This window comes from Brassica napus, chromosome C6 (genome assembly GCF_020379485.1).
Source record: "Brassica napus cultivar Da-Ae chromosome C6, Da-Ae, whole genome shotgun sequence".
NCBI classification, from domain to species: domain Eukaryota; kingdom Viridiplantae; phylum Streptophyta; class Magnoliopsida; order Brassicales; family Brassicaceae; genus Brassica; species Brassica napus.
The window spans coordinates 23907305-23932868 of NC_063449.1; the positions used below are offsets into that span (position 1 = coordinate 23907305).

The following is a 25564-nucleotide window of genomic DNA, read 5'->3' on the forward strand; positions in this document are numbered from 1 at the left end:
GGAAATTACTAAGTAAATTTAAATAATAAAAAACTGTTTGAAATAATGATCATTTAACTATGAACGTGATGTGATGATATTTTAAGAAAAAATAGGATAAAGTTGCTGAAAATTAGGGGTTGGTAAAAAATTTATTTTAATCAGTTTTTTCAATCAGTTTTTTCTTAAAACATTTTTCACATGACAAATTTTAATTTGTTAAGTGACTTGTGTTTTACTAATATAAAGGATATTGATTTTACGTAAGAGAAATATTTGTAATGATTAGGGTTTACTTTGTGAACTATTTTAAATCTCACAGATCTTCTAAAAATATATACTGCAATTTTTGACTATCCAACTATTTGAAATTAAAAATTAAAGTTTTTGATTATTATTCAAAAATTATAACAATGTAAACATAATATATATTTCTTCAAAAATTATAACATTGCAAACACTTAGTATATATCTATATTATTATTTTAGAAGTGAATTTGCTTATTTGTCATACTCTCCATAGTTTTAAGCTTAGTCATATTTTATGCTTAATTATTAATTTTAATAAATAATTTTAGTGATTTAATTGATAACTTATCATTATCTTCAGAATAATTAAAAATTCTAACGAAAATATCATCGTTAAATTTATATTATATTTACTTTATCAATATTATATATATGTTTATATAATTTTTGGTTAGTAATATTAAATCGAATCTATTTTAATATATATATTTCACATAATATAGAATGAATCATATATCTTTTAAGATAAATTTCTTAGGATAATCAAAATCACTCATTGTGATAATTTCTTAACAAATTTTGGCAAAGAATCCGCGAAGTAATTTTTCGCTGAACACGTTAAAAGTTAGAGCGTTTAAAGTTTTTATCACCCATAAATTAAAAAAAAACAAATTTCATGAATTTGATAATCATCATTATCTAAAAAGATTCCCTAGTATGTTATCTAGAAAATATTTTACATCACAATCTTTTGAATATTTTAAAAATAAATAAATATAAATCAATGTATATTGTTTATGTATGTATGAATGTTTTCAAGTTTATTTTATGTATTAAAAATATTTTAATAAAAAAAATATTCTATACAGTTTTATTATTATTTAGTTAATTATTAAATATTTCAAAAGCATAAAAATAATTTACTCTAATGGTTTTGAATTGATAATATATCTATTTACAAATTTTTGTAAAATTATTAAGCCCGCACCAGCAAAACACCTTGTATCCCCTATATATTATTTGTGAAACATTACAACTTCTTTTTGTAGCCACATGTCATCACTAGGATGATTCTTAGAATTATTAGAGAAATAGGTTGGTCCATCTAATTATATAATATTTTTTTTTATTAAACTAACCATAAATTCATTATTAATGTCATTTATTATTTCTTTAAATAAAGATTACGAAATTGCCTAATGTGAGTAAAGTATATATGACAATTAATGATTTTGAATAATAAAGATCTGATAAAAAATGTATCTTCTATCAAATTTGTTTAATTTAAAACTATTAAAATAATTTAAAAAAAAACACAATAACCATATTATAAAAATTTAGATTTTTCTGTATATTTTATATTTTGAATTTTAAAAAATGATAATAAATTACTAAAACTATTAAAAGTCTCACATTCAAATTTTGCGATCCATGGTTTAAAATTTTTGCTATGACAAAATACAAATGATTACAAAATCATATAAGTAAAAGTATAATTTAATTAATCATTAAGATTTAAAATATATATGTATATATATCATTCTAAATTAAACTATAAACCATATTGAATAAATAAATATTTTAGTTTCAAAATTTACTTTGAATAATTTTTTTTGATAAAAGTTTTGAACTAACATTGATAAATGTTTTTAAATTATCAATTACTAAAATTATTAATCCCACAATGAAAATTTTGTTATCAGTAATTTAAAGTTTTTGCTATTAAAAATACATATGATAAAAAAAAACATATGAGTAGAAAGCATCATTTAAAAAAAAATAAACATTAATATTAAAAATATACTATGTATGTTAATATCATTTAAATTTAATTACATATCCTATCAAAAAAATTTTAAAAAAATATTTGGATTAATAAAATTGATTTATATGTTCGCACCAATTTAATTATATATGTAATAGTTACTGACTTTTAATTATTCAATATATATTTATTATTTCATAATATGTAAGAACATATAATACATAAAATAATTTATATATATAATGTTTATCCCGCGCAAGGCGCAGATCTTAATCTAGTATATATACTATTAAAACCGAAGCACATTTTTTAATATCCCCTTGGTTTTTGCTAAATATTACACTTGTGCCAATCCTTTAATTATGTCTAACAAATTAATTTTCAAAGCAATTACGAGATATTCATAAAGCTATACTTCCCTTTAAGAATTTTGATATTAATTTAGAACAATATTGTTTGCATTTAATACTTTGTGACATCAATTTACAACAATACAACTTCACGTTTTATACATTATCTATGTAGACAAATTTATTTGATGCCAAACTTAGAAAAACCATATGGTTTTTATATTATACTTTAGACTACCTATATAATCTATACTATTCAGCATAGTGACGTAAACCCCATTGATATTTGTAGGGTATTAATAACTATTATGTTCATGACAAAGTAACATAGACATTTTTTGAATTTTCACAACGTATAATATCCCAAAATCTAGTTTTATTTATAGAAGACACATGAAAACTAGTTTAACAAAGCGAGGGAAAAAAAGGATTTGTGATGTGTAAAATAAAAGCCGTAACGGACTCCTCTAATGTCACATAAGAAACAAAAAGATGAAAGAAAGACATAAGATGAAAATCTCAAAGGATCCATGACAATGCAAATTATTAATAAACATAAGGGAGGATTCTATAGGGGACAAGTCTAAGATATTCAGCCCAAATCTCCTTGTACTTCTCTGCACATCGAACCTCGTCTCTTCGTTCCCTCCATATCAACAGTATCAGAAGGTATATCGGGTAGAAATATGGAACCGGAGAACTGAGACAACACACATGAACAAGATCATAGAAGCAGCTCAGATTAGTTTTGTTCAAGTGATCGGACAATGAACTTGAAAGCTTTGGATAGTTCAAATGGTGGTTTAAAGATCATATTCTCGGGTTTCAGATCAACATCCATGAAACGGTATTTGGGGCTTATGTTTTGATATTGGTATTAACTTCTACATGACTTTGGTAGTTGTAAGATTAACTTAAGAAGAACAAGTTACCTTATTCCACAGGGCAAACTGAAGGACAGTGCAAGCATCAGGTCGCCAAGGTAATTACAGTGCCTTGCGATTCCCCTGTAATGTTTAAAAAACCGCATATAAGTTCTCGAAATGTAGCATTGTTCACCATTCCTAGCATGATTAACAATGAAAGACAGAGATGGTGAAACTGAAGCAACTAGCAAAAGAGAAAAAAGACCATACCAATAGCCTGAAGCAAGCAACTTTCCACCAACCACCACTGGAGGCTTACCCCATATAGGTGTTTTAGGGTTCTTCTTAAAGATATGTTTTTGTTTGTTTGCCCCTCTAAAAACCATGTACCTACCAAAAGAACAGTTTGTGGGTTTCTTAGTTTAGTTTCTACGAATATAAAATAACTCAAAACTTACCCTATCAAGAACACAAAGCAATTGGCTACAATAGCAGGAACTGTTAGTTGTACTTTATTGTGCAAAAGCCACCAGCCCTGTCCAAAGAGAAGACATTCCAGTCACAGAATGATCAAGCATTCAAGAAGAAAGTTTTTTTTCCCCGAGAACTACTGTTTACATGCCAAGAAGACAATAAGATGAAATTTCTATGTACAGGTTCGTTATCAAACACGCAGTTACATGCCTGAATGCTAAACGTGAAAGGAATCCACAGGAGATCTCCAAACACCAGCATGAAGCCCAACCTCTCTGCAATTATGTCCCACCTGGAAAAAAATAAATAAATCGAACAGTACTTAGAAGACCAATGTAAATGAGATGATGGAAATGGTTGGTAAGACAAACATGTTTGATCAAGACGCCACGAACTTACGTCGAGGTCATGTATTCTTCATGAACAAAGTAGTCCAATATATATAACTGCAATTACAGAGTTAATCAAAACTAACAAAACACGGATGATCAGATAAAGCAGAACGTACCGCACAGAAAATCTGGTAAAGAATCATCGACTGACTTAAGGAATCATCTTGAACACTTTTTGCCAGAATAGAGAGATTGATGAGCAGCCATCCCATCATTCCGGCTCTGACAAAGAAGAACCTACACAGGTAATAACTCCTATCATCATACATATACGTAAATCTTGATATAAATATTAAACAGCTACTCGATATCTGTACTACTAAGCAAACTGAAGCAGTGATCCTGCCCGGGCATACTAATAGAAGAAATAAAGGGAAAGACAGATTACTTGAGATCGATGCTCAAAAACTGAGGATTCAGCTGTATTCCAAACCACCTATTACATGAAACAACCAAGATGAGAAAGAAAAAGAAATGAAAGCAGCCGTTTGGAAGAAGCAAGTGAAAGACATAACCGGAACTTTGGTTTCAAAGAAAAAGCGCAAAAGCAGTCACTTCTAGTAAATAAGATTAAAGAGTAATCTCCAGTCTTTTTAAGGGAAACTAATCGACAACCTTCATGCTTATCTAGAATCCTATCGTCCAAAAAAATATGAAATTCATACTCTAGTGGATCAGACTATGGATCATTCCTTAGTTTTCCTCTCCCCTAACACAACATTTTGTGAGGGAAAAAGAGAGTAGACTAAGTGAGTACCAGTCATGTACAAGGTTTCCTGAGACATGAGGCTTTAGAGAAGAAGTCTTATCCGAGGAACTTCGCCCAGAGATGTACAAGACCAATGTCACCTGAGAATAATCAGAGAAACCATAGAGTGTTACTTAAAACACTAAACAAACTAAAAAGGCACAAAAGTCTGATACTTTGGGTGATAAAAACAAGCATTAGGATTAAATCAGTCTTACCAAAACACAGAAGATAAAAGTAGCAGAGAGTAGCTCAAGTCCTCTATCAGCAACCACCTAATCAAAAAAACATTGTGACGCAATTACATATCTTAGCACCGATCATTTTGATCTGATAATGGTACAATGCTTACAAGAGGTGATACGATGCCAAGTTTCGCAGAGATTCCCAAGATAGCGACCAGCAATGTGAGTGCGAATAGACCTGAACATGTTTAGGTGGGAAATTAACAAAATCTCTCCGGAAATTTATAGAGACTTTGAGTCATCAGATCAAGTAACCATTGCATCGGTAACGAAGCTGAGAGCCGTCTGATAAAACGACGCCGCGGATAACTTTTCCGGGGAGAAGTTCTCCAGCAACGGCCAAGTAAACGAAGTAAGACACCAGCACGTAAACCTAAATACGCAATTTTGATCAGAGGAGGACTAAAAAAGTCGCAAGAACGCTGAGTCAAAGCTAAAGAGAGAGAGAGGGAGAGAGAGAGAGGGAGAGAGAGAGAGAGCTTACAGATTGCAATGAGGGAATGAGAGACCGTAGAAGAACACCGAGATCCATATCTTAGTAGGAGGATTCAATGTAGAAGACAAAGCATTCCAAATCGATTGTATCGCCTCTCCACTTCTTTTTTTAGTGGGAAGCTCGTGGATGGACTCTTGAGTCTGAGATGAGTTCACTTGTTTAATTAGAAAAATTGCAAAATAGTCCTTGGACTCTTAATTTCATATTAACTAAGCCATAAACTAAACGTTGTGTTAATCTTAAACCCCTGAGTTGCTAAAATGAGCTGTAGTGGGGCTCAATTAAATTTAGTTTTAGGCTTTTAGCTTAATGTCAATAATTTTTTGTTTTGTTCTTATTGTTATACCATTTTCCGTCTGACAAATGTTTTATGTGGACAGTTCATATTTTGATGATAAAATTTGTATTTATGTAGTCATAAAAAGAGAAAATGTCGTATTCGTGACGTGTCTCTATACTGATGGTGATTCAAATTTTATATTTTAAAAAAAATGAAGTATACATTTACTACAGCCACATCCAAAATTTAATATCCGGTTTATTAAATTTGGTTTACCAGATTTGTTATCTATTATTATTATTTTTGTTTTTCGACGGTTACTTATTATTGTTGGGTATAGAATACATCCTCGCACAAAGTCCACAAAATAGCTGATCTGATCCATAACCATTGGAAAGAGAATCGGTTCGTCGGGTTACGGATCGTTCTCTCTTTTAGCCAATCCAATTAGCGACTGAAAGCAATCGATTTGATGGCTTAATACAGCGGCCGATCACTCGGTCCAACGAGTTAAAAATCTTTCGAAGAAGAGCAAATTAAGTCACCGAAAAAGATACGAAATCAACGAAAAGAGAATCCGAAATCAACAACACATTTTTGGCGGCTAGAAGTAGGGTTTCATTTCTCTTTCTCACCGACTTGTATTTTCCGGCGAACTAGTTTTCTACCGCATATTTCTTTATTTATAAACCGGCTAAACGCCCTTTGATCTAATAAACTCGGTTCAACCAATTATGGAAAAATACATTATTAGTCGTAGCTTATAATTCAAGCATATTATTAAATTGAAAGGAGGAGAGGGTGGCGAAGCACCACACATACGCCGATAAATGGCTAACGACCATTGTTAACAGCTTTTGGAAACAACCAGAGACAAGACAACTGCTCCGCTCCATATAGGTTGAAGAAGAAAAAGGTAAAACCTTAATCCCAATCAAAATTCTAGGGTTTCAACTTTTCGATCTGATTTCATTTTGTGATTCGCATCGTCATACGATTTGGGTTTCATTCAGATTCGTTAGTATTTGAATCAAAGGTCTTTCCTTCTTTTTCATTCAGATCGATCGGTATGAGTACTCAGGCGACGGGTGCTTCTTCAACATCAGGGAGGAGGAGCACCACCACCACTGTACGGCGACCCTCCAAGAAATCAGTTCAATCGGAGAACGGAAGCGTCGTCAACGGCGGGAACACCTCCAAACCAAACTCACCTCCTTCTCAGCCTCTCTCTAGCGTTGAGAGGACAGTTAAGAAGCTTCGGTTATCGAAAGCTCTCACTATCCCTGAAGGAACCACTGTCTTTGACGCTTGTCGGAGGATGGCTGCTCGGCGTGTTGACGCGGTTCTCTTGACTGACTCAAGTGCGCTTCTCTCTGGGATATGTACAGACAAGGACGTAGCTACGAGAGTGATTGCTGAAGGGTTGAGACCGGAACAGACTTTGGTCTCTAAGGTTATGACGAGGAACCCTATCTTTGTTACCTCTGATTCATTGGCCATTGAAGCGCTTCAGAAGATGGTTCAAGGGAAGTTTAGGCACTTGCCTGTTGTGGAGAACGGCGAAGTCATTGCTTTGTTGGATATCACTAAGTGTCTCTACGATGCTATTTCGAGAATGGAGAAAGCTGCAGAGCAAGGCAGTGCTTTAGCTGCTGCTGTTGAAGGTGTTGAGAAGCAGTGGGGAGCTGGATACTCTGCGCCCTATGCTTTCATCGAGACGTTGAGGGAGAGAATGTTTAAGCCCGCCTTGTCAACGATCATCACGGAGAATTCAAAAGTTGCGCTTGTGGCACCATCAGATCCTGTCTCCGTTGCTGCCAAAAGGATGCGGGACTTGCGGGTTAACTCTGTGATCATCTCCACCGGGAGCAAGATCCAGGGGATACTGACTTCAAAGGACATTCTTATGCGTGTCGTGGCACAGAACTTATCTCCTGAACTTACTCTCGTAGAGAAGGTGATGACACCTAACCCCGAATGTGCATCGCTAGAGACGACCATTCTTGATGCGTTGCATATAATGCATGATGGGAAGTTCTTGCATCTACCTATCACAGACAAAGACGGTTCCGCTGCAGCTTGTGTGGACGTGCTGCAGATAACTCACGCAGCTATCTCGATGGTTGAGAACAGTTCTGGAGCTGTAAACGACATGGCTAACACCATGATGCAGAAGTTCTGGGACTCAGCTCTTGCGTTAGACCCTCCTGATGATTCAGACACTCAAAGCGAAATGTCGGCGATGATGCATCATTCAGAGCTTGGCAAGCTCACTTCTTACCCTTCTCTAGGGCTAGGGAACTCGTTTTCTTTCAAGCTCGAAGATCTAAAGGGCCGTGTGCATCGTTTTACTTCTTCCGCTGAGAACCTTGAGGAGCTGATGGGTATTGTGATGCAAAGAATCGGTTGTGACATCAACGATGTGGAACAACGGCCACAGATTATATATGAGGATGATGAAGGTGATAAGGTTTTGATTACATCGGATAGTGATTTGGTTGGTGCTGTTACTCTTGCTAGGTCTGCAGGACAAAAGGTATTGAGGCTGCATCTGGACTTCACAGAGACAAGAACAAGGAGCTTGAGCTTGGAAACGGGTCAACTCATGAAAGCGAATAATACTACAGAGAGAGAAAGAGGTGGATGGGTTACATGGCGTGGTGGTGTGGTGGTTACAGGAGCTGTTGTGCTAACGAGCATAGCAGTAGTTGTTTACTTGAAACGCTCGAAGATGTGATTTTGATGACGCATAAGCTCTCTGGAAGGCATAAGTCTTTCCTTTTTCTTTCTATTTTGGTATGTTTCATACAGATTTGTCTCTTTTGTCATACGAAAAGAGAAACTTTATTTCACTACAGATATTTATTAAATTATTGGGGACACACCCCTATTCAGAAGAGATTATTAGATTTGACAGAGCTGATGTAAAACCTCTGAAACCGAGAAAATAAAAGCAGGGAATGTTGTTGCACTGCAATTTCTGGTATTTGTTTTTGATATTTTTGGATATATTTGCTTCATCTTTTGTTAACCTATTTGTGTCATACTCTTTTTACTTACACAGACTATTATTACGTGGATATGAGTAAGAAAGACGAACTGTGATGTAGATTGCACACTTGAACCAACAAAGAGAACACAAGCATGCTTTATCATATCAACAAAGAAGTTTTGTTCTGACATAAAAACACAACTGACAAGCCTGTTTGCAAATGATTATAGAGGTTTACTTAGATACTGCTAGCAAATCAGAATAGAACTTAACCAGAGTGTATTAAAAAGTATGTGGTATTCGTATTTAGATATGTATATATCTTGTTGGTATTCCTTTGAGTTTATTTCTTATATATATGTATGTATATATATATATATATATATATATACATACATGGAAGCAGCCCAGCAACGTCCTTCACAACAGTGTTTCACTCTCAGCCGATGCCATCTTCCGCTTCATTGACAAAACTCGCAACTCCATCACAGCTAGGCAAGAAAGAAAGAAAGAACTTCGGGGCTTCATGCCTATGCGGGTCTCTTGATTTTTATGACTCTCACTTGTTCAGGAAAAAAACGTTATGCTACCTTGTTTTTTTACCTTTTTGCCTTGGTAGTGTAGAATTCAGATTGGTAGAAGCATTCACAGTCCAATAGTTTGACTAAGAGTTCGTTAATGTTTCTATACCGGAAAATTTGTGTTTTGAATCCTAAAAAAGTCGAATTATGCAGATTAAAGGAAAAAATGTTTTTAGAAAATCTTTAACATGGTGGAAAGAGTATCGTCCAACGTGGATTTCATAGCATGATTCAAAGTGATATAGTCAATTGTGAATCATTTCTTATCTAACAATTCCCACCTATATATTTATACTAAGTTTTACTAGTTCTACCATCTTCTTCTTCACAACAAAACACTAATCTGACACGATTTATTTTGATTCAACCAGTGTTTAATTAATTATCAATCTAATTCCTCGATGAATCCACTAAACTAGTTCCAAAATGCTCAATTACTTAATTACCAACACCTATATGAAATTGATATCAACTCTCTAATTAGCAAACCCAAATTCAATGGTGGATTAGAACTTTAGATTCAAATGGCTTTCAGCTACAAAACAAAAATAAAAATCATGACTTACTTATAATACACTTCTTATTCATAGACAATGATTTCATTGTAGCAGATGGTTTGAATTGAATCAAGAAAAATTTATAGAAACAATGGTGGTCGTCGGGAGAGTGAAGAATGAAGCGTAGGAGAGAAGACGAAAATAAGAGAGGCATGTGATGGTTGGATTTAAGGTAGTTTTGTAATCTATCAAATTTTAAAATAGTTGAAGTTGATGGATTCTAAAATCTCTGCAGTATTTATCAGATTTTTAGTTCAATCATTTATTTATGAGATTCCAAAAGAAATAATTTGAAATCAATCCAAAATACAAAGAATTTTAAAATCTTTAAAACTTGAATAATATTAGATTTTAAAAACTAGATTTACATCATTCATTGAATAACACTAGATTTTAGAATAGAACTTATAATCATCATTCGAATAATAGTGGATTATGTTTAGATTTAAACTCTATTAAAATACATATTGAATAATACCACCTAATAATAAGAGTATAAGAGATTAAAGTTTCTCTATTAAAAGTATATGCGAATTTCCTTCCTTTTCTTTTGTGTTTTTGTCATTTGTTTTTGGATTTTTAACGTGAAAACCCTTCATCTAAGTTTGTTTTGAGTAAAAACCCCCAAACTAAGTAAATCTTTAGTTTGAGGGTTTCTACATTAAGTAAACATAGTTGAGGGGTTTTACCATTAAAAATCAAAAAAAGAAAAAATTCAAAATTTTATAATATTATCTAAAAATTAGTAACTTAAATTTTTAAAATTAGCACTTTTAATTTTTTTTGTGTAAATATATGAGTTTGATGTGTTTTTAACATCAACATTATATATGTATAATTAAAAATATAAAAACTCAGAAAATATAATAAAAATTATCTAAAGATTTATTATTACAGTTTTATTAGAAAAGATATAATTTCTATTATATTTTCTTGTTTTTTACATTTTTAACCTTTTAGTAATTTTATTACATGTAAATATTTATTACATTTTTACTAGATAAGATATAATTTTTATTATTATTTTTTGTCTTTTACATTTTTAACATTTTAGTAATTTTATTACAGGTAAATCTTTAGATAATTTTTTTATTATATTTTCTAGGTTTTTAAATTTTAAATTTATACATATATGATGTTGATGTTCAAAACATATCAAACTTATATATTTACAAAAAAAAAAAAAAGTGTTAATTTTGAAAATTTCAGTTACTAATTTTTTAGATAATATTATAAAAATTTTGATTTTTTTTTTCAATTTTTAATGGTAAAACCCCTCAACTATGTTTACTTAATGTAGAAACCCCTAAACTAAAGATTTACCGGTAGTAACGTTAAATATGACCTGTTAGGGTTTAATTCATTAAATAAAATTAGTTTGAGAGGTTTTTTCGTTAAATACTTAGTTTGGGGGTTTTTACCCAAAACAAACTTAGTTGAGGGGTTTTAACGTTAAAAATCCTTTGTTTTTCATATTCTATGGAATAACACATCTGAATCATTTATGATCACTTGGAAGCGTTTTATTCCCGTATGTTTATTTCGAGTTATATGTACTTCGGGCTAGTTTTTTGTGTGTTTGACTTTTTGTTTGATTGATAAGTACCAACCTAATCGCTTATTTGTTGAAGTTACAAGTGAAATAGACACTTTTGTCCCATAAAACATGGTAAAGTACAATTTCAAAGATAGATTTCAGAAATTAAATATAAGTTCTTGATCTACTATTTGTACTTACATAAGCTACATTTAGTCAAATTCCAAGTTTTTCCACTATCGTTTTTTAGTCTTGGCACAAGAGGTTTTGATCATAAATATACCAAAACTTGTAAAATCTCTTACATGAAGAATTTAATTTGGAGTCTGATTGGTAAACATAGAGTAAAGTGGAGTAAATAAAAAAGTGAAAAACAAATGTAATTAGAAAAAAGTGAAACAGTGGAAAGATAAAGAAAAGTGGAGTAACATGAGTTATGACTAACAAAGATTCTGACTGAATAACACTAATAGAGCAAAACTTTTGGGAGAAAACATTTACTCCATATTCAGCTCACAATTTCACCAATCAAGTAAAACAAAAGTTTTGTCAACTTACATTGTGTACTATTTAAAAAGAGGTAAATGTATTACTTTTATCTCTCATTGTTTTACTCTATATTTTTCCCCCCATTTACTCTATTGTTTTTCTTCCCATTTACTCTATTTTATTTACTCTCAATATCTCCACTAATTACCAATCACTCTCAAAATCTAGAGTAAATGAGTGTGAATGGTAACAGGAGAGTAATATGGAGTAAATTAAAATAGCTGAAATGAGAGAAAAAGTTGTAAAGTAGTTGAAACAGTGAAAGAAAATAAAAAGTTGAAATGAGCGCAACTCATTTTCTCCACAATAACCATGGGGAATAAAAACAAAAGAGTTTCACTTTTGATAAACATTGACGAGAGGAAAATAATAAAAATGATTAAAAAAACTTTTACCTGATTGGTACAGTTTGAGCTGAACCGAGCGTAACTATGTTTCTCGCTAGAAGTTTTTGGCTATATATGACATCCAATCACAACCAATATTTTACCTTATTGGCAAAATTCTATCTGAATTTGGAGTAATTTTAAATGTGGAGTATAATATTACTCTAAAACAACCATTCAGTCACATCCATGATTTTAGGTTTGACTGGTAAATAATAGAGTGAAATGGCAGGATAAAAAAGTTGAAAAGGAGGAAATAAAAAAAATAAAAATGGGAGCAAAATTTTTCTTTCCACTAGTACAGAAAGTAACATATTAGTATACTTTCCCTCTAGATGATGAAAAGTATTTTCACTTGATTGGTTAAAAGTAAGACCAATTTAGCATAAAACAATTTTACTCCAAATTATTATCGTTGGATATGCTTTTTGGCGAAAACCTTTGAGCGTGATTGTATAGTACTAACAGCGATGGATATTTAGTGGAAAAGTCTTTTACTCTCAATTCAGCTGATTAGTTGTCCGTCAGGTGAAAACAAATTTTGTTATTTTTATACCAGATATTGTTTGAATAAAGATAAATGTACTGCTTTATTCTCTCACTAAACTACACTGTCACTAAGTGTTTAAATGTAGCAGAATAAATGCAGTACAAATGCAAAAAAAAATATACAGATTGATCTACACTTTATCTCCAATCAACATTAAAAATACGGAAAAAATATAATATTAAAAAATTAAGAAAACTGCATGCAGAAATTTTTGTGTGATAAAAAAACGGATTTATAGTTAATGGAGAAAAGTGGGCTAGTCGAACATAGGAGCCTAATTGAAGGTTTTCTTTGATTTTTTTTTTAACAACTACCTTTTCTCTCATATTACTTCATTTTTGTACTTCACAAATTAAAATTCCTCTTTAAGTGTAGGTTCTTTTTGTTTTTTTTATAAAAATTTTAAGATGAATTTTCTTATACAAATATTTAAAATGATAATATATATATATATATATATATATGTATTAAATATTATTAAATTTGATAAACACTTATATATATATATATACTATTCAAAAATAGGGAGATCACAAATCGGATATCCAGATTTTTGGAAATATTTATGATCCAATCCGTTTCTTCAGAATAATTAATTATATGTTCCGATTCGATCCGTAACTATCCTCGTATTGACATATTTTATGTCCTAGATACTTGGAAATTTTTAGATTTTGACCGGATATCCGATTCGATCCGTAAAATAAATAAAAATTAGAAATAAATAAAATAAAAAAATAATATAAAATAATAATATTTTATTACAAAAAAAAAAATTATTCACTTTTATATTTTTTAATAAATATATGCATATATATGCATATAGCAGATCATATCGGATATCCGTTCTTAAAAATATTAATAATTGAGATTTGCTTCGTTTCTTACGAAAATCCAGATTTTTCGGTTCAAATCGAAATGGATAACGAATCGAATCAAAATTTACTGATATTTTTCCCAGCCCTGTTCAAAAATTATATAATTTTCTGTATAATGATTTTATACACATTATTTTTTGTCTGATATTAAAAACAATTAAAATCAAAGTACATCCAATAAATTAAAAATCAAGGTTCATTATTATTTATTTTCAAATAAATTATGAAAACTTTAATTTATTAGAAATAAGTTAAAATTTATATTTAGTAACACTAAATAAAAACTAACTTGTTCTCTACTAGTTATTATAACCTATGCATGCATTTTAATCATCTGTTTAGTTTCATATTATATATATATATATATATTAATTTAATGAATTTATGAATATTATTTATATTACATGTATTATTTGAATATATTTATAAATTTAATATTTTTATAATTAATTATCATTTTAAGTTTATGTTTAATTTGTTTTATCTGCTTTTATATCTGTGTTCATATAATTAAATTAATTATTTTAAATTTATAGATATGACATTTAACCGTGGACAAAAAAAACTTAATACACGTCATACAGACTTGATCTGCATTTATTCTGCATAATTTGCTTGATCTTCATTTATTATGTTTGATCTATATTTTATGTTTAAACTGCATTTTTTAATCTGCATACTATTCTAAGCTTAAGGCTAACTTTAATTTTGTTTTATTTTTATATTTTGTTTATATTATGTTTTCCTCTTCGTTACTCTATTAATTTTTATTTTTTTTATATTGTTTTTTTTTCTCGAGAAATTCTTAGGTTCACCCATTAGGTGAACTTAGAGGTACACTCAACCAATAGAATTTAGTTATTTTAGATTCAATATCTTTTAAAAAGGAAATCAAATAATAAAACTTTGTAAAATTATATTATATTTTTAAAATAAAAAATTAATAGTAATTACCTTAAAAAGATTTTTTAATATTGTTAAACCTGTTAGTAAAATATTAAACTCTAAACCTTAAACCTTAAACACTAAATCCTTGGATAAACACTGAACCCTTGGGAAAATCCTAAACTCTTAATTCTTAACCCTAAACCTGAAACCCTTAATCTTAAACCCTAATACTAAACCCTAAACCCTAAATTCTAAACACTAAATTCTAAACCATAAACTCTGAACTCTTGAGAAAATTTTAAACCCTAGACCCTTTATCCTAAACCCTAAACCAAACTCTAAACCCTAAGGGATTAGGATTTAAGATTAAGGGTTTAGAGTTTGGTTTATAGTTTAAGATTAATGGTTTAGAGTTTAGGATTTGCCCAAAGATTTAGGATTTACCAAGGGTTTAGGGTTTGCCAAGGGTTTAGGGTTTAGAATTTAGGGTTTAAAATTTTACTAATATTAAAAAAATTGATAATTACTACTATTTTTTATTTATTTAAAAAAACAGAATATAATTTCACAAATTCTTATTATTTGGTTTCCTTTTTTAAAAGATATTGAATCTAAAATAACTAAATCCTATTGACTGTGTGAATCTCTAAATTCGGTCAGGGGGTGAACCTAAAAATTTCTCATTTTTCTTGGTTACTTTATTAAATTTACTCCCACTTCCTTCAGTTAATTTACTCTCAGTCTGGCTCATATTTATTTACCAATCATATCCTTGATGTATATAAATAACCATTTAAATTGTTTTTGTATTTCAGCTGCTTTCATAATTTGGTGGTTTGTGGAGATTGGAGAGACCCAAGAGTCCTGACTTTTGGACTGGACGTTGGGTTGTCGCTAATTGTAAGCCACGTGTGCATACATACGTAGATGCAGTCATTGTTTGCCAAGATGCACAAATAGCTTTATAGTTTTTATTTCCAACAAAAAGACAAAATAACGCCAAAATGTGGTCGACTTCACCACGATATCATATCCGCTATGTCATTGAACCTACACCGCCAATCAAATTCGGGAAGTAAATGTCACTGAACCGACACCGCCAATCAAATTCGGGAAGTAACGATAAAATATGAATATTTTAGATCGTTTTTGAAGTCTATATTGGGTTGGTTTGATGATCGAACTGTACCTGCATATAACAAAAAAAAATCGCTTACAAGTTACAAAGGAACATTTTTCTTCAATTTAATACCCCAACTAGATTTTTGATCCGCGTTAAAACGCAGATTATTTTATTTTTTATATATAACCGATAAATAAAATGATACAAATTATAAGAAAAAATCTTATTAAAGCTTTTAGGGTTTGAAAAATATATTTGAACCCAAAGAAGTGAATCAAAACCAAAGAAAAAAAAATTATACCAAATTCGAACCAAAATTGGTAAGATATCCGAATGAATCCAAAATTTTGGTATATGAAAAATGGATCTATACTTAAAAATATTAGTTATTTTTAAATCTTATATACTAAAAATATCCAACACACTCAAAAATACTTGAAATTATCCAAAATATGTGAAAGATAGTTAAAAGTATATATATATATATATATATATATTCAAAAATACTCAAAAAATACCCTAAATACCTATTAGTTTTCTATCTAAATAGCTCAAAGTAACTAATTCCATGTTAATCTTAAATATTTGGCATACAATATTCAAATTTATATGTTTTATATTATTTTTGTTTTTGGACTTTAAGGTATCTTGAAATTATTAAAAAAATTATATAGTTTTAAATGAATATCTGAACCTGAATCGAACCCGCAAAAATTTGAATCGAACCCGAAATGAAATTTATAAATAGTCAAATGGAACTTAAATCTCTAACTCTAAAAACCCGAAACCCGAACCAACCCCAAATAGAGATTCTAACCGAATAGACCCGAACCAAACTCGAACGGATACTTGAATATACATCCCTAAAGTATTCAGTGATTATCGTTAAAATTATTAGAAATCATTGGTTAAATATATAGTTAAGATCTGGAAATCAAAACATCTAGATTAATATTGAATATGCAGTTAAGAAGCATTAAAATAATGAATAGTGTACGTGTGCGGGGCAATGCATCTTTTACTTACTATAGCCATTATCATGAAAAATATGTATAACTGGTGAACAATCCCTTGTTTTACTGCTGAATGGTTTACTAAATTATAATATTTTCTAAAAAATCCTTCATTTATATTCAATATATGCCCAAACATTTAAAATATTAGAAGCAATATATTTGGTAACAATATTTCGAAATTATACATAACAAAATCGGTAATAGATTTGCTCAAATCATTTTTAACTCTGTTTATTATTAAAATCATCAATTGAAAAAAATAAAAAGCCATACGGCTTAAAATGTTAATAAAAAAGCCATTTGAAGAAACAAAGGTAACTGAGGAAGACATTAGGAGAATGTTTCATCAAGTCAGAGAGAAGATGAGACACATGATCACATTGTCGAAGAAGAGTGGTCCTGGGAAGTTTGCAATACCATGCGTAGTCAAGGGTGTTGAATTTCCCCATTCAATGTGTGACACAGGAGCATCAGTCAGTATCCTCCCAAGGATCATGGCAGACCAACTTGGTTTGACCATCGAACCTTCAACAGAATCCTTCACCTTCGTGGATCTTTCAGAAAAACGATCAGGAGGAATCATAAGAGATCTGCAGGTACAGATTGGTAATGCCCTTGTCCCGGTAGATTTTCATGTCATGGACATCAAACTTAACTGGAACTCTTCACTTCTGCTTGGAAGATCTTTCCTACCTACAGTAGGAGCTGTATGTGACATGAACAAAAACAAATTGTGTCTGACGCTGATAGACCCCAACATCCACTACGACCCTATCCGACCTATGAGAAAAATTATTAATTCTGTGGATTACGGGAAAGAACTTGGCTTCATTGGCGCATGCCATGAGCAGAGTACGAATCAGAGTACGAAACAGAGTACTCGGAATCGATCGACACCCACACCTTTCCTTCGATCGATTCCAATGAGTCAACGGTGACCGATGACCGCAACAACACGTCGCTCGACGTTGATCAGCCGGTTGACCATTTCGCTCTACCTAATCATTGTTACCCACACTTTGCCTTCCAACCTCCAAGAAAGAGAGGACGTGATGATTATTCCATAGGCAGTTGGGCAGACAGTGGTTTCCATGAAAGTTTTGCAGTTGACACTGTAATTACTTCACCTAACGAGGAACATACAGAGGAATACGATGAGGATTATTGGAAGGAACGTGCAATAGAAATGTCTTTGCAGGATGAAAAATTTGAAACACATAAGTTCACCAACACGTTTCCAACATCGTTCGACGAAGTGCACTCCACATCGGTCGATACCCACCCTCATCCAGCAAAAAAACCGCTCACATCGATCGACACCTATACAGGAACATCGATCGATATTCGCGCCGCAGCGAAAATCCAGGAGCAGGAGAATATTCCCTCTCCAACTAGGTTTATAGATACCTATTTAAAACTTTTTGCACCCCTGAAACCACCTCCACACACCCGAGAAGACACACAAGCAGAAAAGATGAACAGGAAAATCCATGAAGAGCAATCATCTCAAGAACACAAATTCTGCATAAATTATTCTGCCCTCGATCGATGCATCTGTATCAACATCGATTGATACTACTCTTAAACATAATATTTCTATTTCTAAATTGAATGATAATGCAAACATTGATTACGGTTTTTTAACACCTGATGAATTTGGTATTTTCAGGGACCCAGATGGCAACGCACGTGCAATAGATGGAAGGATCTTACAAGTGTCCAGAGAGGACATAGCAGATATCCTTCAAGTGGCCAATGGACCTGACAACCTATTCTCACAGCAACGTGGCACTCCAGACATCAATCAAACCGATCCAAACAAACACATGGGAGTCGCCGCAACAGAAATCAATCCAGATCTATCATGCCAACCAAAAGACCAAGCATCGATCGACAGGACAACTCAGACATCGATCGATAGGAGAACACCAACTTCGACCGATAAGGATGACCCGACGTCGATCGACCGACGTTATGAATTTGGATACCGCGCTTTTGACATGTACGGAGCGAGAAAGTTCACTTGGGAACGAAGGGACGATTATGGAGTCTACAGAGATGAGTGTGGACACGCACGAGGTGTAGCTGGTGAGATGATACCTGTCACAAAGGATGACATCAGGAAATTACTGGAAAGAGCATCTCTTTTTGAAGAGAGCCACATCTGTCTTCCAGAACAAGCCACTTCCTTCACACTCACAAGACTGGCACCAGAACTCTACACCAAAGATGAAATCAATGAGATGGTGACTGGTATTTGTGGAGCTCAGGAAAAACTGGGAGAGGAGCTCAAATCATTGGTAGAAGATATACATCAACCTTTGGATAGAGACTACAATGAGCTTTTCAGAAGTATGGTAGAAATGAGGACATTAATTGAGAGTTTACGACAGCAACTTGAGAAGGAAGCCACGACATCAACATCGATCGACGCACCACATGCACCATCGATCAACGTCAGTCTTCCGACGGCCCAAATCCCTGCAGAACCGCAATGTTCAGCAGAACACAAGGATGAATGGGAAGTCTCATACATCAACACGAGGATAAACGACGTGTACTACCCTCTCAACAACAACGTGGACTGGCTGAGTACTAAAATCGAGCTACTACAGCAAGATCTGGACACCATTCGCAAGAAGGACCAACAACCAGCCACATCGATCGACGTGTGTACCATCACATCGCTCGACGCTAAGATCTCAGCCATGGATGATAGGCTGCAGACTTACGAGGACATGCATGACCGCTTCGTATCACCAGTCATGCTATATTTAAACAAATTGGCTAGTCAAATACTTCATGCCCAAAGGGATATTGATAAAATTACTAATCAAAATTTTTTACAGGCAAACTCATTTTCGATCGACAGGCTACGAGGGCCATGGATCGATGGCAAGAATCCTGTGGAGTTACTTCCCTACACAGCAGCAGAGGTTGACAAGATCACATCCAAGATCTACACTGCTATATACACCATGGAGGAACGACTTGACAAACGCTGCGATGACATCTACTTTCCATTCGACAACAGAATCGGTGGACTAGACAGCCACCCAGAATGGCTACAGAAAGAAGTCAAAACCATTCAGAGGCAACTCGCAGCTCAACACCAGATATCAGCATCGATCAACAGGAAGCGAGCGAAATCGCTCGATGGTAAGTCGCCGAGATCGACCGACGAACACTTAATCGCTTCGATCGACGTCGAGTCTACACCAGCCGACAAGCAGCTGATACACAAAACGATAGAGTCAATGCACGAGGAACTGACAGAACTTTCAGCATACACCTATGACAACATAGGCTGGCACCAGGTCAGCATTGACAACATTCAAGATAGGCTACAGAACATCTCCAATGTAGTTAAGAAGATGGATGACAAATGGACAAGACATGATGAGGCCACAAGAAGTTTCATTGCATCTTGGTCCAGAATGTGCAGAGATGACTTGGATGCTTGTTTTCCAACAAGCAGCTGTTTATCCACCAAATAGCCAATCACTACCACAGTCAAGCTAAATGACTATAACCAAGCGCTGAGTGGTAGGCAACCCACTATTAGGTATTTTATTTTGGTTTTATTAGCTAGCATTTATTTACTTTCGTTTTATATCTTTCATATTTAGGAGACCCAAGTAGGAGGACCTGAATATCGACCGCCGACGAGACGTCGACATCGCTCGACATAGACAAACACACGACGATCGATACAACATTTTCACATCGATCGATATCTAATCCGGTCAGATGTATCTTCCTTACTTGTTACATTTCGTACTTATGAATTATTCCATCATAACTCCGACTGAGTTACTCTGGGACAGTGTAATTAAAATCTGGGGGGATATTTACTGATATAATTTATTTTATTCTTATATAAAAGGAATTTTAATAAATTATGCTTAGCTATTGAAATAGGACTATGATCTTATATTTATTTAAACTTGAATATCCAACCAATCTTTAGCACCATTTTAGATTTACTGATTGCAAATAGCACTATAGATGCTAAAGCAGATCAACCTATCAACTACACACTTGCCTTGACCGTATGAAGTAACCAAAGCTGATTTCCAACACTAAACCTGACATAACCGCTTGTCTTGGGGCTTGGTATACATGGGATCGGATTCTTCAGACAGGTTTGGAAGGTAACACCTTGTGTAGATTATTTATCACATTTTCTCTCTCTAAATTTCGACCCTAGATTAGTTAGTGATTTATATTTCAGTTCTACCCATTTCTTCAAAAAAAAAAAATCTATTGCTTACTTAGGATGAGTCTGAACAGGACTTGGTGGCTAAAACCATTAAGGCTTGATTCATAAAGACTCCAATAAAAGAGTTCGAAACGGGACTTGGAGGCGGCAATCTTCAAGGCTCGCTTTCACAAAGAATTCTTGGATATAGGTCAAAAAGAAGTGAACAGAGCTTCGTGGCTACCACCATTAAGTTTTGATTCATGGAAGTCTGTCCAATCTTGGTCACTGATCCTGCAATGGAAGCAGACTTTGACTCAAGAGACAAAATTAGAGAGAGAGAAACTAGGAACTAACTTTTACCTGCAGTTCTAGATACTTGTCTGAAATCCTTGCACCATATGATCGATATTCCAAGGTAAAGCATTCATTTTATATTTATGCTAAGAAATGAAGTCAGTAGAGGGGATGTCAGACGTGAATTGCTGAGTTGTGTTATGTTAGAAATGGTTGCTAAGCTAGGATATTGCATAGTGTGCTTATGTGATTATGACTTTTTAGATGTGGTTGCAAAATTGTTGAGGAAAATATTTCTATGCTTTAAAATTTGTAGTCCCTAATATTTTTAAATCTCTTTTAGAGAGACTGCATGTATGTTTTGCTTAAGGACAAGCAAAAGGGTAAGTCTGGGGGAGTTGATATACCTTGGATTTGAACCGTTTTCATCCATGGTATATAGGTGTTTTACTATATATATATATATATATCTATGTTTTCTACTCTTCTAGGTATGTTTTCAGGTTCAGGTGCATTTCGGAGTAAAGCTATGACTTTGGAGCATTTTGGAGCTTAAAAGACATTTCATCCGAGCTGACCATGTAGAGGTCGACAAGAGGAAGAACAATCGATCGATGCACATCCAGTGCTGTCGATCGACACCATGAGATACCCGACAAATGAAGATTAATATCGATCGATGTACACAAGTACCATCGATTGATGTCGAGACATTGGACATGCGACATTTTGGATCCAGCGGACTTGAAGCCCAAGTCCAAGTTAAATTACGAAAATGCCCTGACGAGTTTTTAACCTAGTAGATTATATACTGCCTAAGTGTTTTGACGGCAGAGAGAGCTTTTTGTTATAGTTTTACTTTGAGAGAGAGAGAGAGAGAGAGAGAGAGAGAGAGAGAGAGAGAGAGAGAGAGAGAGTTTTGGAGAGAAGATCACTTGTGATTGGAACTCCTTGTTTTCATTTATTTTCATCTATACTATGAATTCCCATTTCTTCATTGTCATGAATTGCTTTGCTATGTCTGAGTAGTTCATTTATTAGATCCAGGGTTCAGATAGGTTTGTGGGATTAGCCCCAAACTATAGATCTGCCTTGTTGTGATATTCATGATAGATTTGTATTCATTGCTTGTTTTAGCCTTGCTAACTAGAACATGATCATAGGATTGCATACTCAAGCACCCTTGTTATCCCATCCTGACATCTATCTATCATATTAGGACTGCTAGAGAGGGCTAATCGCCAATTTAGTATCTTAATAGGGCATATCATACTCGCGCATAGGCCTGGCTAGAACCCGTCGATCGATGTCCTCAACTGACTATTGGTCGACGTAGGTAAAGGTGTATCGGTCGACGTCCCTATAGGACCATCGATCGACACTCTTTTGTTGTCAACATACTAACCGTTGAGACACGAGATCTAGTTTGTTAACCAGTGAAACATGCGACAGCTGATCACTGAGTTAAGCGGTTGAGCTCTAACATATCATGCATGCAACAAATAGGCATCTATAGATATTATAATCTCCAACACCTGAATAGTGGCCCTGCGTCTAATATCATTTCCAACCAAGTTACATTTACTATTTACTTCGCTTGTTACTATTGCTATTTCATTTAAACATTTACAACTCTTAGAATTAATAAACACTAGATTTAATTGTTCCCTAGCTCCTTGTGGATTTTATCCCTAAGTACTACATCTGAACCTCTTTTGATGAGAGTAACACTCATTAGAGTAATTTGAGTGGTATCAAGGATCCTTCTCACTACGTGGATGTAGAGTAGCGGTTTCATACTCCATCTTCTCACCACACGCACATATGGAGTAGAGGTTCCAATAGCAGTCTTCACCTCATCAAGTAACCTCCCAGTTTTACCAGGCACCTTTGGTTTTGCCTTGGAAAGGGAATCGCTTTCAACACGACCAAGTTGTAAAAACTGGTCTCCACATCTTCCATCAGTTTTCTCTCTACAGCAAGCTGCATAATGTTTCAGAATTAAAAAAAAAAGTTCATTAAAGACCAAACATTACATGTAACATCCCAAGGAGACAAAAAAACATCTCATGACATGTAAACAACAACCAAAATAACAAAAGCAGGAAGCTTCTGTTCTGAGCAGAAAGATAACATTAGGATCATTTAGGTCAGTGCTGCTGCTTGAAACTGAACTTTAACTGAAACAATAATCCCAATTAGTACAATCCTACAATAAGCAGCATCGAATCCGAATTTCGCTAAGATTAGAAAAAAAGACCTTTCTCTCGAGGATTGAAATCTGGTCTTTACAGAGTTGGATTGACTTGGCACGCTGGTCCATGAACTCTAACAAACATTCTTTATCATTTGGGATTTGAGTTGCCAACACATTTTCTTCTGCTTCCTCTTCTTCAAATCTTCGTATCTTCATGTGAAATTGTTGTTCTTAAAGGAATGGTGAATCACACTTTAAACTCCAACAGTCTTTTTCTCCTCTAAAAAAATCACTGAAAATAAACAGAGATAATACACTTGGTTTAATCATAGCTAGCCAGTTACAAAAACTAACCCCTATAAACTAAAGCCAGCATGAAACATGACTTTCTTCTGATCATAGCAAAAAGCTCATTACTGAATAAGGTTCGCCAGACCTCAGGCTGCAACTTCAGCTACTTCCAAGTGGTCAAATCTAACTGAGTATCCAGTCCCATGAATGAAGAGTAGATGACTGGTAAAGAAATATGCATAAGCAAACACATGTCACCTTAGACAGAAAATTGGATCAATACAGTAGAATATCCAACATTACATATTTTCAAGCCAAGTGCAGGACTTCCATACAACAATCAACAATGTATTCTCCAGCTTCAGGTGGAGATGGCAATTTGCTTTACAAAGAAACCCGGAGTTTGAATACACACATACAATCATCAAACATCAACATAAATAAAACATGTGTCCTTGAGCTGAATGAACATTTTAACTCCAGATATAGGCTGATGAAAAAAGAATCAAGCCTGAACTATATTCAAAAAAGAAGATTCTTTAATTAAAAACAGAGACGCCTTAAACATGAGATAGATAATGAAGCTTGATTCTTCATCCCATGAATTTCTTTTTTTCTTCTTTGTTCGGAGGTCTCCACTCCATACTCGTATCGTTTCCATCCTCAAACTGATATACCTGAGAGATAATGGTAAGAGTACTGATATAACTCAAAGAAACAAACAGAATCTTAATTCTTCATATATAGGCTGATGAAAGAAGAATCAAACTGATATATCTACAATCATAGAGAGCACCCACCATACCACTTTCTAGATCTTCCTCTGATCTGCTTGAACCTTAAACCTGCCGTACTCTAGAACTGATTGGAACCATAAACCCACCGTAGCCTAGATCTGATTGACTTGTTGATTAATGGTGAGGATTATCAATTTTGATCTAGGATCCGAGCAACAAATCGTTTTTCTTGATTGTCTGAGTAATCTTAGTTGCTCGGTTAAATAGATTTGTGAGTGGATCTGAAGAAGGAGATTGACAGTTCAGTTCAGTCAGTAAAAGCTAATGAAGTTAGATGGCATAGAAAGTAAAGTAAATAGACATTACGTTTCAACTTAAACAAAAAATGCCAATCGACGAAATTCAACGATTGGTTCATACGGCTTTTGTCAATAACAAAAAAGCAAGGTATAAAATTAGGAGAAGCCACTTGTCACTAATTGCCCATGCTCTATGCTGAGGTGGATGATTGTGGAGATACTAAAATTAACTTTATTGTCCGTTATATATTAATTGAGGATCCTTTAAAAAATTAAGGTTTTAATTTTTTATTAATTAAAAAAGACTTCATCCTATGTGGCACTTATAAATATCTTTTAAATCTTATTTCTAAGAATTCTATAACACCTAATATAAACCATAGTTTAATATAATGTTGTCACATATTTTCATAATATAACGTTATCTATTCTTTCTTTAAATAAAACCTACAGAATTACCAAATGTGATTAAAATATATATGAAAATTAATGATTTTAAATAATAAAGATTTGATAACAATATGTATATTTTATCATTTTTGTTTATTTCTTTATTATTAAAATAAAAAACACAATTACATTAATCAAATAAAAAAATCTAGATATTTTTGTATATATTGTCTTTTGAATTTTTTTAAAAG

At 33.2% G+C, this 25564-nt stretch overlaps 2 protein-coding genes and 1 long non-coding RNA gene across 3 annotated transcripts; 1 reads left to right on the forward strand and 2 right to left on the reverse strand.

Moving 5' to 3' along the window:
* Positions 1-2702: 2702 nt before the first annotated feature.
* Positions 2703-5732, reverse strand: LOC111206750 (delta(14)-sterol reductase). The gene is made up of 13 exons (XM_022704063.2): positions 5553-5732; positions 5324-5441; positions 5176-5246; positions 5042-5098; positions 4833-4924; positions 4464-4511; positions 4192-4312; positions 4083-4129; positions 3894-3975; positions 3668-3744; positions 3480-3599; positions 3276-3350; positions 2703-3043 (listed from the first exon to the last, which is right to left on the reverse strand). Exons 1-13 carry the CDS (start codon positions 5598-5600, stop codon positions 2890-2892), a joined length of 1110 nt encoding a protein of 369 aa, XP_022559784.1. The 5' UTR covers positions 5601-5732; the 3' UTR covers positions 2703-2889.
* A 780-nt stretch (positions 5733-6512) lies between these two features.
* Positions 6513-8821, forward strand: LOC106452435 (CBS domain-containing protein CBSCBSPB3). Its single transcript, XM_013894548.3, has 2 exons — positions 6513-6760; positions 6904-8821. Exon 2 carries the CDS (start codon positions 6914-6916, stop codon positions 8579-8581), a length of 1668 nt encoding a protein of 555 aa, XP_013750002.1. The 5' UTR covers positions 6513-6760; positions 6904-6913; the 3' UTR covers positions 8582-8821.
* Positions 8822-24507: 15686 nt separating this feature from the next.
* Positions 24508-25356, reverse strand: LOC125588983. Its single transcript, XR_007325177.1, has 2 exons — positions 24688-25356; positions 24508-24564 (listed from the first exon to the last, which is right to left on the reverse strand). It is a non-coding gene; the product is annotated as an uncharacterized LOC125588983 (long non-coding RNA).
* Between the last annotated feature and the right edge of the window lie 208 nt (positions 25357-25564).

What these genes read in the sequence shown, in the direction of transcription:
- LOC111206750 (XM_022704063.2), bottom strand. Translation starts at nt 5,600, where the DNA reads ATGGATCTCGGTGTTCTTCTACGGTCTCTCATTCCCTCATTGCAATCT. An exon ending in TCATTCCCTCATTGCAATCT is followed by an intron (nt 5,442 to 5,552) that starts GTAAGCTCTCTC and finishes TTGCGTATTTAG; the next exon opens with GTTTACGTGCTGGTGTCTTA. An exon ending in TTGCTTGCTTCAGGCTATTG is followed by an intron (nt 3,351 to 3,479) that starts GTATGGTCTTTT and finishes TAAACATTACAG; the next exon opens with GGGAATCGCAAGGCACTGTA.
- LOC106452435 (XM_013894548.3), top strand. Translation starts at nt 6,914, where the DNA reads ATGAGTACTCAGGCGACGGGTGCTTCTTCAACATCAGGGAGGAGGAGC.